Raw genomic sequence first — 20,118 nt, forward strand, 5'->3', positions numbered from 1 at the left:
AAAATTGCCCGATATCGTTTCAAATTGGAAAATCGTAACGCGCCGCACGAACCAGGCGAAAAAAGAAGCAATAAAAATTGGAGGAAATAATTATATAACCATGCGCAGCAAATTGCGAATAAAACATATAAGGAGTCGTCCTTCGGTGTGGGCTGGCGACGCGATTTTAAATTTTAATCAGCCGCGTCAGTAACGCGAGGCTCGATGCGGGTTGTGTCTTGTGGCTCTTAATATCTTATTAATGGTCAATACACACTACTATATTTCTCGGAAAAGTTATGTATGCATATGTCGCTTGATTGATTCTCTCTTAATAGTTTTTCAAGGATCTCGTATAGTAAATTAACAGCCGTTAGACTTCGTTTTGCCTTCTATGTTATAATAAAATATGCACGAAATAATTTTTTTTTAATTAATTTATTTAGATACGTTTCCTCGAGGTATAGATTTTATCAACCCGCCGTAACACGCGATGAGGCGTGAAATTGATATCCCATCCGTAATCAGACGATACGTACACATGACAGTGCAAACAAATGTGTCAGCCGGAAATACCTAGTCGCTAAATACGTCGATACGCCCGTTAATAAAACATTACAAAACCCACATGAGCCATAAGCCGATTCTATATATATATATATATATATATATATGTGTGTGTGTGTATGCACCGGAATGCACTTGCGCGGGCTATAGCGCACTCGATACGCTAAGCGTATCTTACTCCCGCGCGTACCTACAAGTATAAAAGTGTACCGCAGATCACGCCTGCAGACCCGTCGCTCCCTTTTATTAACTCTATCATGATATATCCCACATACATATATCATGTATACCTATATATAACCTCCCGCGGTTGGGCGGGCTCGACCGTCTACGCTATAGCTGCAGCAGCTGCTTTCGTCATTGGAAAATTCCGTAACGGTACCAGGGGAAAGGCTCGCGGCGATTGGCTCGCGCCAGATGACGTAGTCCGAACATCCGATGTCTAGCGTTCCACACGCACGATCGACGTTTTGTTTATATACCCGCGCGCGCTCTGGCCGCAGTCGTCGTCGCGGCATCGCACGTGAATAAGTATACACTCGCTCGGTGCAGCTCTCTCTCTCTCGTGGTAGTGCACTCGCTCCGAGAATGTCGTCGGCGACGGAGCCGCCGCGTGCAGCTGTCCGCTTGCCCATTATGGCCCGTAACAGTTCGGTCCCGCGCGCGAGGTACTTCTACTTCATTGTCTGAGCAACGAGTCTCGCGGAATCTCTCTCAGCTTTCGTGTTGTGTTTTTCTCTCTCTCTCAGCTTTGTTGTTTTTTTTTTCGCGTCGAGGTATCAGCGCGACACGTCGCTTATATGCTAATGTCGCGAGCGGCTCTATAGCTCTGCGTGTCTTGTGTACATGCTCTTTTTATTCATAATTCAGAGGCTGTGTGCGACTAAATAAGGTTCGAGTGTGTGTGTGTATATAGTCATACAATGTCGCTGTCCGCCCTCGGACTTTGTGTCCCGGGCTCGTTCTTATTTTCTTCGTTGTGGGGCGATGATTAATACACGTCAGAAGTTGAACGCGCCCTGTGTCGTATTATTGATCATTTTAATGAACCTCTAAGTTTCAATGGCAACGCATGAGGACAACTTTTGCAAGACATAGTGCAAAGAGGTGCTGGCAACGTGAACAAGACTCTAGTGGATTTGCCAGTGTTTGGTCGCTGCGAGACAATTCAGGCATCATGATGGAAAAGCTGAGGATGTTTCGGCTGCTTCTGTACAAGAATTATCTTGTCAGGAAGAGGCACTGGAAGATGGGATTGTTGGTAGAGATCCTGATTCCACTGTTGTTGTTTGTGTTGATACAGGCTTGCAGAGACTTTTCTGCAGCAGAGCCTCAAGTTCACGAGAACAACACTTACTATGAGATTCAGACAAAGGAAAATCTGATTAGCAAGATCACTTATCGAACTACTATATACTTTGCACCTGAAAACAAATTTACCAGGATACTCATGGAGAAGACACGTGGATGTCTTAAGTTTCCTGCTGGGAGTAAGTTGTATTTTCAAGATGATTGTCCTCATTGGAATACTTGCCTTTGTGACTAAAGACATTTGTTTTTCTCCACAGCAATAACTGGGTTCAATTCGGAAGAGGAGCTGCTGAAAATGTATGCTTTGTATCAAACACAGGATCCAATCAATGACATTATAGCTGTAGTATTTGATGAGAAATACGCAAATATTTCTTCAAAACATTTGTCATATACATTGCGTACTGCTTATGTTCTCTCAAACATACTGTACAAAATTGATACTGAAGGGCCTTCAATAACCTTGGATCAAGCCTTGATCGAAGTCATACCATTCGTACAACTGCAATTATGTTTGGATGAATCATTCATAAAGATGAAAGCCCGAAAGCCATCATTTGAATCAGAGGTTGCTATACTTAAGATTGTATTAATTGTTACAAAGAATTTCATTCAACATACTCATTATTAGCAAATTTCAACAAATCTTTGTTTGATTAGATCTTTATTGCACATTCAACTCACATCTGTTTAAATTATAAATGTTATTTGTATGCATCAGAAGGTTTGATCGATACCTTGAATCATTATTGATACCATCTTGTATATTAAATGAGATTGTTGACTATATTTGAATTCGTTTGATCAAAGTCTAATTACCATAGTGTAAAAAATGCTACTTGCAACTGAAAAACGTTGATGCATTAAACTTTTTGATGAAAGATTGATGAACAATAAAAACCATTTCAAGAATTTTATATATGATTTCAGGTTTCCATTCAACAAATGCCTTATCCCCCATATGTGCAATTAAACGAAAATGACATGATTACAAGGATACTATTCTGTGGTTTTGCAGTTATTGCCTTTTTAATTCCATTATGCGTAGAAGCAACCTATGCAGCTGATGAAAAATTCATAGGAATTAATGTAAGTTTTCAAGCTCTATGTAAAGTTTATTTATTTTTTAAATTAAACAATTCTAATATTCAATGACTTATTTTCAGGTTCTTATGGCAATGAACGGAGTTCCAACTTATCTAAATCTCTTAAGTTGGCTAGTCAGTGGATTAATTTTTAGCGTCTCATACGTATCTGCGCTGATTTTTTTGTTCAATATTGCTTTCACGGACAATGTGCACCCTTATCTCTATTATGGAAATAGCTTTATTTTTTGGATAGTGCTCATCTTGCATGTTGGGCATTTAATAACTTTTGGCATGCATATTTCTGCATATTTTTCAAAATGTAAGTACAGTCTTGCATTCATATTCCACAGTCTATTTAAGTCTATTTGTAAGTTCTGTCGAATTTTTATTTAACATATTTATTATAGCTCTCTTTATGATATCTGGAATTTTGGCTCTGTATGGAGGTTCAAGTATGATTCAAAAGTACAGTATTAAAGGAGATTATTATGCAGTTGTACCTTACTTAGGAATATTGTTCCCCAATATATTGTTATTCCGAGCATTTCAAGAAGTAAACAATTATGAAACCATGTGTAAGTTATTCAGAATTTACAATATTTGTAGTATTAACCATTGAGCACCGTCCTAAGTTAGATATCATTTTCAGTAAAAGGAATCAAGTGGAGCAATTTATTTTTGGTCGGAGATCCAGTGTACAAGACCGCAGGAAGTCTGGGAATGATAATGATCTTTTCCATTATCGGAACCATTTTTCATTTCCTCATGACTGTTTATATTTACGCTGTGCATCCAGGAAAGTATGGCGTGAAGAAGCACCCGTTATACTTTTTAAAAGTAATAATTAATTTCCATAATGTTTTTTAGTAAAATGTTGTAATAAAGTATTCGTGTTCATAACATAATAACTTTTTCTCTTGTAGAGTGGAAAGACTAGAAATAAGGTAAATTCAGATGATGAAATGGATGATTACGAATTTGATGACGTAGATGGAAAGCCGTTTGAAACAATACCAAGGGCTGCGTTTACTCCTGGAATACAAATTCGTGGCTTAAAGAAAGAATTTAGAACTCATTTGTTTGGTAAATCAAAGGTTCAAGCTCTAAGAGGGATCTCAGTTGACTTTTACAAAGGACAAATTACTGCTTTGCTCGGACACAATGGAGCTGGTAAAACCACGCTCATGTCCATCTTAACTGGTTGGTTGTCATCAATGAGAATTTCATGAATCTCTTTTTAAATTAGCGAAAAGTTGTTTTAATTTTTTCTATTTTACCAGGTATGATAAGTCCTTCTGATGGAGCGGTATATATAAATGGGAAAAATGTCAAAGAAGAATCGAACGTTTTGATGAATGACATAGGTCTGTGCCCCCAAGAAGATATGTTGTTTCCAACTCTTTCAGTGGCTGAACAAATTGAGTTCTTTGGCATGGTACATATTGCATTGTTTATTTGATTCAATAATATTTTCATTGTTTTTTTATGGATAAATCATAAATATTTTCTTCTTTAGTTGAAAGGAAAAAATAAGTCGAAAGCAGCGATTAAACACGATGTAAACGCCTTACTTAAAAAGCTCAAGTTATTTGATAAACGGAATGCGATGCCTCATCAATTGTCAGGTGGTCAAAAACGACGAGTGTGTCTTGGAATGGCCGTAATAGGTGATTCAAGCGTGAGTTGACCTTTTTTAAACTTTTCTCAAGAGGCTAGACAATCATTGTAAAAAAAATATATATTTTTTTAGACGTTGATTTTGGACGAACCAACTTCTGGTATGGATCCAGAAAGTAGGCGCGACACATGGGACATTATATTGGTAAACATTTTTACAGAATAAGATTTTTTTTTCTTTCAATACAACGTAACTCAATAAATGATTTTATTGTTCAGAGAATGAGAGGACAAAAGACTATATTAATCAGCACACACGATATGGAAGAGGCTGATATTTTGGGTGATAGAATAGCAATCGTACACATGGGTCGTTTAAAGAGCTACGGATCCTCGATGTTTTTAAAGAAACTACTTGGTCAAGGAAACATAGAAGTGACATTATCCACTGAATCGTGGTGTGACCCGCAAAGAATACGCAACGAATTAGATTCAAGAGGGCAAATACTCAATATTGACGGCGGAAAAATCGTTTTGAGCGTTCCAAATTCGCCTGAGTTGCCAGATTATTTAGATAAAATAGAAATGCAAAAGAAGAATCTTGGAGTTACAGGAATGAGCGTTTCGCTAATTACCCTGGAGCAAGTGTTTCTAAAGTACGTGCAACCATGTTTTTCTAACACTTCTTCAAAAAGTGATCTGTAGGTACACAGAGAAAGTGAAATTTTTTTATTTTGTTTTTAAATGTTAATTACAGCTTGAAAAAGCTTACAACATTTCTCATACTATCGTATCGAATTCATATTCTTACGCTTTGTATTAGAATTTTTAACAGCATTACTTCTACACGACATCTCCTTTTCTGGTGCTGGATTATTGAAATATCTCGTAACGATTGCTTTATACAAATTAGCTCTCATTCATGTTTCATTTTCTCGCTAATTTTCCTGTGCTGATAAGTAAATTAATTGATAAAAATAAATGATATATATTAATAAATATTTTTATTCTAAGAATGCGATGCCTTTCACTAGTATAATATATGGGAATAACAATAACACACTTCATAGAACATGTATTAATAAACATAAAATGCGTGTGGTTTGAGCTTGAGTCGTCTTTGAATACATCATTAACGCTATTACTCACAGTAGAAATTTTAATTGTCCACAGGGTAACACGAGATAACGAAGACGTTACAGATTCGTGCCAACCTTTTCTGGATTCTACTTATAAACTTAAAGGCCGAGCCTTGTTAATTCAGTCCATCTTGGCGCTGCTTAAAAAGAAAGTGACGTACACAAGGAGAAACTTAGTAACAATCAGTCTCATTGTAAGTTCCTAACTGCTAAGTATGCAAGTCATGAATTGCGCAAATTAATCATTATTTATAATGACTCGTAATTTTCTTTTTACACAACAGATTCTTTTACCGATCATCTGCATTCTTTTCATGACAATGGATTATAATATATCTAACGACACCACGACTTTGATACCAATAAAACTTGATATGTACAGCCAGCCGCAAACTTATTATGGAACTAGCAATAAAACAGTTGGTGAAAAATATAAATTAACTACTGAAGAGTTTTATGGCAGAGCTACAGAAGTATCAAAGACTACTAGCGTCACAGATGGTTATGACTTTTCCTTTTAAATTTCTATTTAACTAATAATTTGATATTTATCAATGACATTAATAATACAACTTTTCTTATCCAGCCCTTCTCGAGTTTGGTCGCACGGATGAGGCTACATATAGAAACAACTTGATAGCTGCAGTCGAGTTTAACAGTACTGATAACAAAACCTTGTTAGCCAATGCTTTTTACTCTGGCTACGCGACGTTTAGTATCCCCATCTCCGTAAATCTGCTATCTAACACACTACTGAAGAGTCACGCGGGTGACGAATATTCGATCAGCTTGGCTGGGCATCAGCTACCGCACTCGATACGCTCTACCGCCATACCTGAAGCGAATATCGACGCATATGCTACTGTACTGTTGTTCGTTTTCTTTTTCTTTCCTGCGGTCGCACTTTTCGTCATACATCCGCTGAGGGAGTCATTGTCGAACGTCAAGCAGCTGCAGAGGATGACCGGGGTGTCTTGTTTCACTTACTGGGGAACGATGTTTGCTTTCGACTTCTTAGTATTCTTGGTAACAATACTATGTATTGTCGTTGGATTTATCTGCATGGACAATGCCATCGGTTTGAGAATGTATGAAAACACCGAAATAGGTACGTTTTTTAAGAAGTTTTTTCGATTTTGTAAACTTGATCTTATTTTGATTTGAATAATTTTGTTTCAGGAATTACAATACTATTGTTACTCTTGTTTGCCTTTAACACTTTGCCGCTAATTTACATATGCAGCTTTCTGAAAAAGTCGATCAGCACCGTTATAACATTACTTAGTCTTTTACCCTTCGGCCTTGGTAGGTTTATACATTTATAAATAAACTATTTCTTTGATAATATATTGCCATAACGACATCTATTTTTTATAACATTTATCTAGTTTCGTTGGAGCTGATCATGCACGTCATCGCAATAAGTCTGCACACACATTGGATCGTACAAAAATTTCGCAGTATTCAAAAGGGAATCTTTCTTCTGATTCCATACTTAAGTTTTTTCCATGGCGAAGTATCGTTCTTCAGCATAGCAAGTAAGAACGCGAGGTGTAGAAGACTGCCTAATGTACTTCACGAAGTTGCATGCCTCGCGAATGACACGTGTTGTGGTAAGTCGTGATAAATTTCATAGTTTTAATGTAACATCTGTCATAATGTCAGAGGGTTAAGATTTAATTGATTTATTCCTACTTTAGGACTTGATTGCTTCGACGGAAAATGCAAGAAGAGTTTGAAATATTTCAATAATTTCAATGAGGACATGTCTTTAGAACAGTGTGTCACGTATTTGTCTGTCACGCCATTCTTGTACTTTGCAATATTAGCTGTTTTGGAGTACAAACTTATTCCGTTGATGTTTGCGCGTATGCGCAGAGGAAAATACGAAATCTTGGAAGATCCTTGTGACGAACAGGTGAAAAAAGAAAAACACTCGGTCGCTTCTGAGATCGTTAAAGCAAATATACGATGTAAGTATATTCACAACTTACGAAATTCGTATTTGTAACAGCATATTTCATATAAATTGCAAATATGTAAAATTCTTGAAAATTTTATATATATTTATGAGTTTAAAAAAAAACGTGTGTGTGATGTGACAATATTTTGCACTCCAAGTTTGAGAATGAATTTGTCGATAAAATAATAATCCATTCAATTTTCTACCTATCAATAGGCACGTTGGCGGATTCTAAACAAGTAAATAGAGAAGCCAACAAAACCAAAGAGGAAGCAAATGGCAATGCAACGTTGGAGGAAAGCAATACTTTGTCCAATGACAATGCCAATAACTATCTGTTTTTCGTGTATGAATTGAGCAAGCGTTATGGCAATCTGACGGCAGTCGAGGAAATCAGCTTTGGAGTGAAACAGCACGAGTGCTTTGGACTGCTTGGAGTGAACGGGGCAGGCAAGAGCACGACTTTCAAGATGATGACGGGTCAGTCGATACCCAACAATGGGTGCATGTACTTAGGTGACAGAAATTTCAATGACAATCGAAGATATGTGAGTTTCTATTTAGACTTAATAAGTTTATTTGGTTTTTTTCGGAACTCGTCTAAAGAATCTAATCGAACTTTTTTTTCAGTATCTTTCTCAGATGGGATATTGTCCACAAAATGACGCTATTATACGATGTCTGAATGCCTCGGAACATTTGAGATTATTCGCTCGGCTCCGAGGTATTCCAGAAAGTCAAGTTAACAATGAAGTAAAGAAGTGGATCGATAGACTGAGTTAGTAAATGTGGTTTTTATTTATTTTATAGAAAATAAAAAATGTTATAACATTGTATAAAGTACTTTTTAATTATTTTACTAGATTTGAACATTTGCGCTTCGCAACCTAGTGGAACTTATAGCGGTGGCAACAAAAGACGTTTAAACATAGCGATGGCTCTTATTGGTAATCCAAGTTTGGTTTTGCTTGATGAACCTACAACGGGCGTTGATCCAGCAGCTCGAAGATCGCTCTGGAATGTCATTCAATCTTGCCAAACTACTGGCCAAGCTATCATATTGACGTCGCACAGGTAAGAGATAGGTTTATTTAAAAAATTGAATTAAAATATATTATATTATGCGACATGAATGATAATTTTAATATTTCAGTATGGAAGAGTGCGAGGCGCTTTGCAATAGACTCGTGATTATGGTGAATGGACAATTAGTCTGCATTGGGCCATGCCAAGAACTAAAACAACGTTTCGGCGCTGGTTATGATATTCAAATGAAGCTGAATCCAGAAAAATCGTCTTCTCAGATGGAAAGCATCAAGAGGGACATTGAGCAGGCGTTAAATTGTGAACTTGTTGATGAAAATTCCGTAAGAAACATGTCGACCAATTAACAGTTTTCATATTTTCCAAAGCAAAAAATAACGTTTGTCCTATTAATAATTTCAGGGGTTCCTTATGTATCACGTTACGACTTCCGAAACTACTTGGAGGCGAATGTATGATGTGATGACCGAACTAAAGAATAAATATAATTGCATCGACGATTTCTCTGTGTTATCGTCCACCCTCGAGCAGCTGTTTTTGCTTTTCGCGAGGGCAGCCAAGCGAACGAATCGTAAGACATATAAGTAGACGATGAAAACACAGAGACCAGGAAAATGATCTATGATGATTCTACAACACGAACCAAAGTCTCGAAAACTAAGGCTAATTTTACGTGTGATATTAAATGTTATAACCAGAATCTACGTAAATTAGGTAAAATCAGAATAGTTTTGTTTTTAATTTTGATCAATTGTCAAATTAAAAAGCTACGTCGTCGAGCGCTGTCCAAAGGATGATTCTGATATCAAAAAGTAGCTTATAATAACAAGTAATCGTCGTTTTAGTAACAAAAGGAAGAGGCATAGTAAAAAGTATTTGATTTTTTAAAATTTAATACAATTAACGATTTGAAACGTCCTATAACAGTATTTCTTAATAATTGCTTTCAGTGGCACAGAATACTTACCATTCACAAGTATTAAAAATCATTTATATAAGATCATAAAACTTCTACAAAGATTTAAATCAAACAAACAATGATATTTATGAATGAAATTTACTGCGCCTCTTCCATTATATGAATTTCGGAGTAAGATTTTGATTATTGCTATATTTAAAAAATATACAATTTCTTAATTTACGATGCCTGATAAGCGTATTGATAACTGGAAAATGAATCGAAATACTAAATAATTATTTTTTACTGTTTGTATATAGTTTTAAAAAATTTAAACGATCGTAAGTCTCCGAAGTTCTTATACTAATATTCTTGCAATTTGAATCACAAAAATACTGCCGCAACTTTTGAAATATTGTTTAGATAAAGAGATTTGTAGTACACTGTACAATTGAAGCGTGAGGTGTGCAAGGGACTTTTTAAAAAGCAGTATTTGTAAGGCATCTGTCTATAAAAAGTCTGTTAGTGTTTTAAGGAATCTCAATTTGAGCTCAAGGAAAACTTGAGTAGACTAAATAAGGCTGCAATATTGGAAATTATTAGTCTCTTGTAAAAAATATATAAATATATATTTATATATATATATATAATGGAAATAATATACAAATAAGATATACAAGGCATTAGCATGCCATACGAACGAATAATTTATGACCAACAAAGAATACCAAGATCTGAACTTTGCAAAAGGAATTAGTTTTCTTTATTAATTAATATTTCAAGAGAGTTGCCATAGATTTTAGTTTTGCAAAGCAATCTTCGTAATATATATATTTATTTGTTTTGGAGTAAACAATTGTTGGAATGATATAAAAATTATTTTTGAATTTCTATTTTAAATAGGAAAATCCAAGTTTGTTAAATCGTTGGTTAATGTATTTGAAATCGGTATAAATACATTAAATGTATTATTTATTAAGCATTGTTTTGGCTGCGCGCAAATTCAAGGATCTGATTGCATTACTCACATGGCAAAACTTGATTTTTGTATATATACATTCTATATTATGTGCTTTGGCCTGGAAATAAGGAAAAAGAGAAAGTGAAGTATTATATATACCTTGTAAACGATATATTTAAATACTTTTCTTAAATTTTGTGTATTTTCATATTGTCGCTCTTTTATAAAAGACATTAGGCAATACGCAATTTACAGTATATAAATAGGCAGCGAATGGTATACTTGCAAAAAAATTACTTTAGACACTTGAAGTGTGCAATATACTCGTTTTTCGTTAATTTGACACAAGGCAAAACTCATTTGTAATCTGAGCACGTGTTTCATGAAAAATATTTGTATTGCAATAATTTTCAGTTAGTATTTAGCCCACTTATGGTTTAATTATAACGATGCACATTGTCTACGTTAACTGCAGCTAATATTCTAAGTTATACTTGTTTTCTCTTATAAATAATTTGTTATACTCTATACATATCGTGTAATAACGAACCTGTAATTAAAAAAAAGATGCTTATTTTAATATAAATGCGTTGAAACTTACTGGAAGTATTTGTGAGTTCTTACGAGTTTCGTGATGTCGAGAACAGCTGTATGGAATAAGTATACGAAAGCAGGTAAAAATAAGAGGACAGTGAAACTAATGATAAAATACATATATTTATATCGTATAAAATACACTTACATAATTATCACATCATTTTCCAGCAACCAAAAACAAAGAAGAAAAAATAATACATTTTACGTGCAGCTTATTCTCAATGAGTCGTACGATACGAATAATGCCTGTTACGTGAAAAATAGCACACGAAAAATCAGCTCTTTTTCGTCGTCGATCGGTGTCGACGTTATGCAGCTTGCGGGTAGTCCGTTATATATCAGGGAAAACTCAGTGTAGCCTACGGTTATTACACCATAATGGAGAAGAAAGAAGATTGAGTATTTACAGCATACAATATGGAAATAAGAAGATTCTTAATCAGCTTGTTGGCAGTTCAGTGGCATATGGCTCAACGAGAGACAGAGTGTGTCATGCGACGATTGACGTCTAATACTTGTAGCCTCCCTGGGAGCTCTGGTAGCCGCCGCCGCCCTGGTATCCACCGCCTCCACCGCCGCTCTGGTATCCACTGCCGCCGCCGCCGCCGCCGCCGCCGCCGAATCCACCGCCACCACCTGTGCAACGAAATTTCATGTACGTCTCTCGGAAGAAGCTATTTTTGCCGTCGCAAAAGAGAAGATCAACTCACCTCCGCCACCGGAGCCGCCTTCGCCCTTGTAGCTTCCGTCTTGGTTCTCTCCGCGAGCCTCTGCAGCCAGGGCCAATTCGACGCCCCTCTGGATCTCAGGAGGAATCGGCGGTGGCGTGGGGATGTGCGCACCCGACGCGTGGAATCCCGTCTCGTCGGCCGTGTAGCTGATGCTGTAGACCTGGCCGTCCGGACCCGTGTAGCTGTACGAGCCGCTCACCGCCTCCGAATTGCCTGAATCAGGATTGTTTACGTGTATGGCTTATTTCTGGGCGTGACGGGAACGAGCTCCCTGTTTTTCCACTTTAATTGGGCGTTTGTTAGCGCGCGTTATTTTTGCGCGTCGTTATTCTGCATTGTGTATGTTGATGCTTGAATTATACGTAGTTGGCATTGTTGTTGGATTGTTACGTGGCACCGTGTACAGTGTTATATAAAATGTATAAGCAATATTGGGAAATTACGTAAGATTCTGAAAGATGTGCTGTTATGTTTGCTAAATTGACGTTTATGCGCGGTGTACTATATGCACCGACCTAGAGCGAAACAATGTTTCTGCACGATCCATTATAAGCACGTGCTGCCGCGTCCGAGTAAGGAAAGTTCGTAGATCAGAAATTGTAATTACCGCGAGTCGTCCGCGTTGTACTGCTCAAGTTTCCTTGGGTATACACTAGTTTATTATTCAGTGGAAGCCAGTGTCTGGCCAACTCAGACTTTTTCCACTGATTCACGCGCGCGGCTCTAAGTTTCGATTTTTAAAACTTTTTTTTAGCTCTCTCTCTCTCTCTCTCTCTCTCTCTCTCTCTCTCTCTCTCTTTCTGCTACTAGTTTTAAATCCCACGCGTTAAGCCGATAGTATATTAACCGATTGTTCTCACAACGTACAAAATGCATAGAAATTCGCAAACGAAAGAAGAACTGACCTTGAGCCTGTCCTTGTTCCTGGACCTGGATGCCATTGCCGGTCTCGTAGCTGTATCGGTAGTTGCCGTCACCGCCGTTCTGAGCGTCGAACGAGACGATGGGAATCTGGGGTCCACCACCGCCACCGCCAGCGCTGCCGCCAGGTCCACCAAAGCCGCCGCCGCCCCCAGCTCCGCCAAAGCCTCCGCCGCCTCCAGGTCCGCCGAAACCACCGCCTCCACCGCCTCCTGGTCTGGCGCCGAAACCACCGCCGCCTCCGCCTGGTCGACCGCCGAAACCACCGGCATTACCTGTTCGATCGATGTACAATTATATATATTTAGCATCTCTTTGTAGTACAGAGAACAAATTTGAGGTAATTTACTGAACTATTGCTTCGTAATTATTATTGAAAATTTTAATACGACAGTTAATACACAATTTATCGATGAAATATAACAATGGGATTGAATTTATTTTCGAGTCGTAAAAATTGATGAAAATCCAAAATTAAAATAATAATTTGAGGATATTTTTTCCACGCAGTTTTCTCTCAATATTGGATAGTTATAACTTAATAGGAAAAGTGAAAAAGAAAGCTCACCGCCGAAGCCGCCGCCACCGCCACCGAAGCCCTTGCCGGGAGCTTGCAAGCCTGTTCCGCCAGCGGAGCCAGCGCTGCCAGGCGGCAGATAGGTGTTGTCGAGCCGAGCCGCTAACGTCTGCGATGCGACCAGCAGTAACGCTGCTGCTAGCTGCTGAAACAACCAAAGCACAATTTTTTTTTCATTTTAATTTGTCGACTTATTTTTATTGCTCTTTTGCGTTTCGTAAATTACGTCTTGACGAATGCTAGACTGAAAGTTTTGAAATTTTCGATGATTTTATATAGAAGTCTGTTTGATGCAAATTTTGGAAAAATCACTAAATCCAAACATCGCGTTAGTATTTGTTAAAACGACGATTAGAAAACACAATTTTTTTAAAAGTCTTTTCTATTTCAGACGATCTACAAGTAAAATCTCCGATTATTTTGAAAGTATCGCATTCACAAAGACGAATTATCTGTTTGCCTTTGAAAAAAGTCACTGTATTCGAAATTCGAAACAACACATCATGATGCCGAATACCGTAGCGTCGACGCACAAATCTACGCGGATATAACGGCTGATCATCCCTTATTACTCGCACTAAACTTTATCAGTCCTTCAACGTATAGTCACTGCACAGGTTCGTAACGTTAAGTTTAAACACAAACTTTGGCTGAAATTAAAATTCATTACGGGTGCATTAAAAAGAAATCAGATCTTAAACTAAAAAAATTTTAAAGTATAAGTCCACTAACTCTAAAAATCTTTGAAAAAAGTGTTAGAAATAAACTTAACGTCTCTATACAACCCTACCAGCTTCATCCTGACGTGGAAAAAACCGAAGACTTCGTTCCCACCGACGGTCAAATCCTCCTTCGTTCTTCAACAACTCCGTCCTTCGCCCTTGCAAAAAATATATCCTCAACCCAAAGAGGACTACTAAGAGGCAATGCGCGTCTATCCGCGAGCCGCGCTATTGTCGCTGACTCCTCAATCCGCGCGGCAACTTTTATACCTCTTCCAGCAGCCTCATCCTCTCACCACTCCACTAGCGCTCCTAGTCCTACTCCTACTACCCAACCACCGCACACGCGGAACATCCTTTGTACACACCGCGATCGGCGCGTACGTTTCTTTCTCGCGAGTCCAACACACACACACACACACACACACACACACGCGCGATTGTTGTCGCAGTGTCGAAAAGTGCAGGCTCTGTCTTTCTCTCGATCGAAGGGCCGCTAGCTCGGCTAAGCTCTCTTTTCGCAACGTCTTTTCGGCGGAATATGTATCGCGGGAAAAATGCGCTCGTTGGGAAACATAAGCGCGTATCGCACTTATAGCCGAGTGGGAGGTGACGCGAGGCCTGATTTGACGGGCCCTGCGAGTGAGAGAGACCATTGTGTTCGTTGCTTCTCTCGCGAGGGCCATGTCAGGCTTACCGTGAAGAATTTTTCCGTTTTTTCGAAGCTTCGCCGAGCCGGGCTTGAGAGACGCGGTGTGCTGTGAGCCCCAGGGGATGGGGCTTTGGTATTTCACGGTTCGTTATACGGGAGATATCGAAATTTCGACGCACCTGCGTGGAATAGCGAATGGTATGAGGATGCCTTTTTCAGATATCTACCATCTTCTAATCGAGATATTTCGATTTTTCAACGATAAAAACTGCAACTTATTAGACTCGCAATGAGCAGCTCCTCTAATTACGCGCGCTGAAAAGTGCGCGACGTTACCTAATAACGCCGAACGAATTCAATACTCTGCATATTATTGATAATCTTCCTAACGTTACGATTTCATTTTTAACGCTATTGCCACACACTCGCACGTAACGCCGAGAGCTAATTACGAAGAACTGCACGCGCTGCACTCCGAATCTTCTCTCTCCCTCTAATAAAGCGCGTAATATAGCGACAAGTCGCTGTACCTACATCCATACCGCATTCATCGAATCGAGCCGCTAATTCACCTAACAACCCCAATAAAATCAGTCGCGTTGCGCATGCGCAAACCCCGCGCGTGTGTTTTTGAAAATTCGCGCGAAGGCCGTGGTAACGAACTCTTTTCCCGCGGCCATTTAAGTTTTACCGCTCATTAAAGTCGCGTCTCTCGGCGGTGTGTGTGAGCCGCCGGTTTCTGCGCGTGTAATGTGTGCATATTCGCTACTGTGTGCTTTGACGGGTTATTGCCAGTAAACGGATGGATCGGGAGATTTGTTGTCGATTAAAAGTCGGTTGCGCGATATGTGCTTCGGTTGCGGGATTGTAGGGAAATTGGCGACGATTAGAATATTTGAGTTTGCTTTGCGCGGGTTTTCGCTGAACTGTTTATTGCGACGAATTCGGTGAATCGGTATACGGTATACGAACTCGGTTGCGATGCATAATCGCGCAGTTGGACTCGATTTAGCGGGTATAATTGTTTAAATGAACTTGGCGAGCTCGGCGAGATTGCCTCATTTCGCTGAATTGTGCGAAGTGTAATTTTTGAGTAGTCGAGAGGTTTAAATTAGTTTTTACTTTTTCGAACGGTGATTAGAGACAAAAGGATCGCTCGGAAATTCTTGCATCTTAATATCCTAATGCATGACTGAAATATTATTTATTGCAGGCATTAAATCCATATGCAGCTTATAATGCCGCAATCGGTCGCGGATACTATATAGGAAACCCCATGAAAATTTCCATCGAAAAAACTCAGCCAAATCCCATACGTTGTCACCTCCCGACACACACACACACACACACGCAGAACATAACAGCTCTATGTGCATCAGACGAGATTCGAAAAAGTCGAGTTCAACGCGTGGAAAGGAGGTTACTTGCGCAAGTCTAGCCCGGCCCGACTCTCGCGCAGATACATACGCTTCTCTCTCTCTCTATCTCTCTTGCGGCGCATAATGCAATTAAAAACGATATCAAACGCACTACCACATCACGCTCTCTGCCGCAACAGCGCCGCACGCACTTATCGGCTCTCATCTGCCTCTTACTCTAAAAAGGGGAAAAAAAACCGCGTTCGCACCTTAGCGGCGACGCTCCGGATGATGATCTTAGAGCTGGAAAATGCGCCGCGTATAGAGAGAGGCTCGTGTGCGCGCATGATTTACGCCGGCTCTTCAATTAGCCGCCGATGCTCTGCGCATCATATGCGAGAGCTTATTGCGTAAGTCGACGACCATAGACGCGCGTATTCGTTCGCGCAAATCGATCGTTATTGCCGCTGGAGATGCGCTCTGATGACGCGCGCGAGGGAGTTTCGGCCGATATGATTCCGCGGAATTTTATGTAAGGGGATGTGAAAGTGCTCGTAATGCTGGCTTTATTTATTGGGCGAGAGTGGGATAGTGCTGATTTTCGAGGGATAAGAGGTTCTTTGTAGGATTTTGCGGGCTTTGGAAATTATGTGCGAGTATGTTAAGTGTTAACGATGTTGTGTACAACAAACGGCTTTTGGACCGGCCTTTCCGCTGCTCACCGCAGGAAGTGACTTTCTTGGTAGCGAACGTAGGTGGCGCGTAGGCATTTTCTCTGCTTCCCTTATCGGGATCTTCTCTCTCTTTCTCTCTCTCTCTCTCTTTCTCTCTTTGGGAAATCATGTTGAGTCTCCCTTCCTCCCCTGCGCATTGTACGCAGTAGATAGATACAACACTATTCGACATACATGTTACGCATATTCGCGATAATATTTATCTAATCGCGGGAAATTAATTGAATTGTTTCGATATGATACAGAAGTATACTCGAGAGGATTGACTCATACGCGCTTAATTTTTCGTTTCCATACAATTTTCTCCGCGGCGCACAGCTATTTTACATAATTTTCGTAGAGGGTATAAAAACAAGGGGGAGACGTTCGAAGGATGGCAATAACTCACGAATCGTCCCAATGAGCAATGGATACCGCAACGCGTAATCATGGTGTGCTAAAGACGATACAACGATTAGACATGCGCGATGGGAGATAGATGCTATGGTCGATGCGCACTTAATTCAATTAAGCGCTGTGTAATTTAACAATTACCGCATTAATTTTATAATTCGACGACGATCGAATCCAGCCGCGCGAGATGAATTATCGGTTCTACATTAAATCGAAAATTCGTCGGATCAATTTCGACCGGTTATAGCGAAATTTCATTTTCCTAATCGTGTATACGCGTTAATCCCCAGAGTCGGGTGTATAATTAGGAAGAAATTTTTTGCCTAAATCAGCGCGCTTCGCGTCTTCATTAAACTTTTAATCATCGTCCGGAGTACAGAGGAATGCGTTCTTGCAGAAACAGGACTAATATACACGAGAGAAATACGATCGATGAAGAGCTTCGCTCCCACAGCGTTAATCTTGGAAAATCCGCGTCCATCTCTCGCCGAGATGAAAAACTACCGCAGAACTGCATTGCGTATTTTGTAAGGGGGTATAAATTTGATGGGTAATCAGCGGACTGGGTGATATAATAAATGGCGAAATAACGAGAGAGAAAAATGAGAGGGATTTTTTACAACCGTGTGATCCTGTGAATTTTCATATAGGGAAAGTTCTTTCAACCTCGTATCGTATCGATACGCTGATAATGAGGTTCTTCTGTTCAGGAGCTGCAATTAGTCACTGATAACGATGGTCATCGTACTACGTTAAATCAAACAAACATTTCCTGTTTACAATCACCACTATACATTCCCTGCACACCTCCGACTCTCTCCAAAGTCTGAAAACGCAAACCTCACCAATAAGTTCCCTTCGTATACACAACCACAGCGCACAGAACTCTCGGCATATTATCACCTCATCTCTTGAGCTCACCGCCTACAATTCGCACCTCCTCCAATAAACCATAACCGAAAAAAAAGCACAGCACCGTATCGCTCGTTCATTCAGATATTTTGCAACGAGCGACGATTTATCCTCTCGGCGCACGGAAAACAATAACTATCCTCTCGCTCTCGAGAGATCGGTAATAATCGATCCCTTCGACGAGCCGAAAAGAAAAAAAGTCGCGCATTTTATTACCGCAATTACAGCGGACGCAGCCTCGGCGCTCTATCGAACCCCGAGAATCTATGGCCTGCACGCTGCGCTGCTTCTGCGATGCTGTCGAAAGAAGCGCCTCGCCCTGATGCTGCTGCCGTAAAGAGTAAGAAAAAAGAGTAGGCGGGTTATTACGCGGCGCCGCGGAAAAAACGCCGAAATGTGACGAAATTTTATTATACCAGAGCCCGATGCGGGAGAGAGAAAGAGTTGTTGCTGCTGCTGCGATTATGATGTGATACAGAGGCGCCGCGCGAAGAGAGTTCGGTCGAGCGTGGCCCACGACTGACGTATTGTTCGTTGCAGGGATCATCATCATTTTCGGCTGCTGCACATTTTCATCCTGTGTGTGTGTGCATGACTTGCGTCAGAGACTTTTCGGAGAAAGGATGATGCCGGAGAGCTGTGGGAGCGTTAAGTAGAGCGGATTACGAATCGGCGGCTATGGGGAACGTGTCAAGGTCGCAGCGACGATCGCGATCGGACAATGAGTATGAGTGCGCTGCTTGGATTATTGATGGATGTGCGGCGTTAAGACAGGTGGCGATTTGCGGTGGATTTTTCTCGGGGTCGCTTATGATGGAAGTTTATTCACAGTTATCTACAAGACGAAAGATGGGAACTGCATGATCGTGAAACTAAATCACTTTTTTATTACCCCCTATTATGCGCGCGATGCCCATATATCTGTATATCGAAAAACAAAAGCTTACCGATCCGAGTGCTTAATAAAACTGGAGATGCGGTACACACCTATATCTCGAAACGATTTCCATTGAGAGATCGAATTGGCACATGGCTTCATGGCTCATTGCATTCTCTAAAAATGAAAAAAAAATACACTCGCACACTACGCACACAATCTTAATTATCAATTGTAGCCTCAGTTCTCAAACGCATCACAATCCATAACATCATCATCATCCTCGTCGCCGACCTGTCTCTTTCCCAATGCGCTTTTATCTCCCCCCCCCCCTCTCTCTCTCTCTTACTTTTATAGCGAAAAAACAGCGTCTTTCCCAAAGCAGAGCGTGTATATAATGCAACGTAAGCAAGACTCGCGTGACTCTCGCATTTTGCGAGCGCGAGCGCGTGAAAATCGAGCGAGCGCTTCTCATCGCGAGCGGATCGTAAACGCCGGCGGTGATTTTTTTTCCTAACCGTCCTCGTTGTCTTCGTTGTATTCTTTCGAGAAATATTATTATTCGTACTATACGTGTATAGCAAATTGGTGATTTACGGGGCAGTTTTGTTTGCCGGAGGTTTACAAACTCGCGTGATTTATTTCGCTCTGTCGCGGTCGGCAGTGCTTCGAATGTTATTCAATTGCGAAACAAGAGTATGGATACGTACTTTTCGCGTAATAACAGTCATATGCGTGCAGCTTTGCTAATGCAGAGAAAATATGACGTGACTCTTGGAAATTCGTGCACATAATAATTAATGGAAAGGGAAAAGCATCAGTCTCGGTTCACGGAGTGGCAATTTGTCGGCGGTGGATTAAAAAATGAAGATGTCCTGATAAAAGTCGACTTCGATATCGGGAAACGATTGCCACGATTCGTATACGTCGTGTATGCACGTTATACACGAATGTATAATCTCTCTGTGTAGAGCCGGGAAGATTTATTTATTATCCTTGCTGTACATCAGGTATATCGCGTGGTTTTACGTGTGATTATTATGGCTATTGCAGCTATTGTCTGGATTATACTGTTCT

At 40.0% G+C, this 20,118-nt stretch overlaps 2 protein-coding genes across 4 annotated transcripts; one reads left to right on the plus strand and one right to left on the minus strand.

Annotated features, from left to right (window-relative positions):
* Window positions 1–1,019: 1,019 nt before the first annotated feature.
* Window positions 1,020–11,300, plus strand: LOC103315598 (phospholipid-transporting ATPase ABCA1). 2 transcript variants are annotated; one of them, XM_008205374.4, is made up of 22 exons: window positions 1,020–2,036; window positions 2,115–2,425; window positions 2,788–2,946; window positions 3,024–3,264; window positions 3,353–3,520; window positions 3,595–3,782; window positions 3,869–4,145; window positions 4,226–4,380; window positions 4,462–4,623; window positions 4,696–4,767; window positions 4,842–5,263; window positions 5,736–5,895; window positions 5,986–6,202; window positions 6,288–6,809; window positions 6,881–7,006; window positions 7,090–7,314; window positions 7,402–7,674; window positions 7,881–8,212; window positions 8,295–8,442; window positions 8,528–8,738; window positions 8,818–9,031; window positions 9,111–11,300. In XM_008205374.4, the coding sequence occupies exons 1-22, from the start codon at window positions 1,619–1,621 to the stop codon at window positions 9,294–9,296; spliced, it is 5,187 nt and encodes a 1,728-aa protein (XP_008203596.1). In that variant the 5' UTR covers window positions 1,020–1,618; the 3' UTR covers window positions 9,297–11,300. The 2 variants fall into 2 exon arrangements, with proteins under 2 accessions (XP_008203596.1, XP_008203603.1); XM_008205381.4 differs by having other exon boundaries at window positions 1,048–2,036; window positions 4,842–5,218; window positions 9,111–10,688.
* LOC103315601 (pupal cuticle protein 20-like) lies at window positions 11,266–14,762 on the minus strand. Of its 2 annotated transcripts, none has more exons than XM_008205393.3 (5): window positions 14,184–14,762; window positions 13,385–13,535; window positions 12,801–13,091; window positions 11,875–12,108; window positions 11,266–11,800 (listed from the first exon to the last, which is right to left on the minus strand). In XM_008205393.3, the coding sequence occupies exons 1-5, from the start codon at window positions 14,190–14,192 to the stop codon at window positions 11,673–11,675; spliced, it is 813 nt and encodes a 270-aa protein (XP_008203615.1). In that variant the 5' UTR covers window positions 14,193–14,762; the 3' UTR covers window positions 11,266–11,672. The 2 variants fall into 2 exon arrangements, with proteins under 2 accessions (XP_008203615.1, XP_008203612.1); XM_008205390.3 differs by having other exon boundaries at window positions 13,385–13,538.
* Window positions 14,763–20,118: the final 5,356 nt, after the last annotated feature.

This window comes from Nasonia vitripennis, chromosome 5 (assembly GCF_009193385.2).
Source record: "Nasonia vitripennis strain AsymCx chromosome 5, Nvit_psr_1.1, whole genome shotgun sequence".
Classification (NCBI taxonomy): domain Eukaryota; kingdom Metazoa; phylum Arthropoda; class Insecta; order Hymenoptera; family Pteromalidae; genus Nasonia; species Nasonia vitripennis.

Excerpts from the sequence above, each read along its gene's own strand:
- LOC103315598 (XM_008205374.4), top strand. The coding sequence starts at position 1,619 with ATGAGGACAACTTTTGCAAGACATAGTGCAAAGAGGTGCTGGCAACGT. Across the intron at positions 7,007-7,089 it reads TCTTTTACCCTTCGGCCTTG|TTTCGTTGGAGCTGATCATG; the intron begins GTAGGTTTATAC and ends ACATTTATCTAG. Across the intron at positions 8,213-8,294 it reads TCAATGACAATCGAAGATAT|TATCTTTCTCAGATGGGATA; the intron begins GTGAGTTTCTAT and ends CTTTTTTTTCAG.
- LOC103315601 (XM_008205390.3), bottom strand. Across the intron at positions 13,092-13,384 it reads CGGTGGCGGCGGCTTCGGCG|GTAATGCCGGTGGTTTCGGC; the intron begins GTGAGCTTTCTT and ends TCGATCGAACAG. Across the intron at positions 11,801-11,874 it reads AGGCGGCTCCGGTGGCGGAG|GTGGTGGCGGTGGATTCGGC; the intron begins GTGAGTTGATCT and ends TTCGTTGCACAG.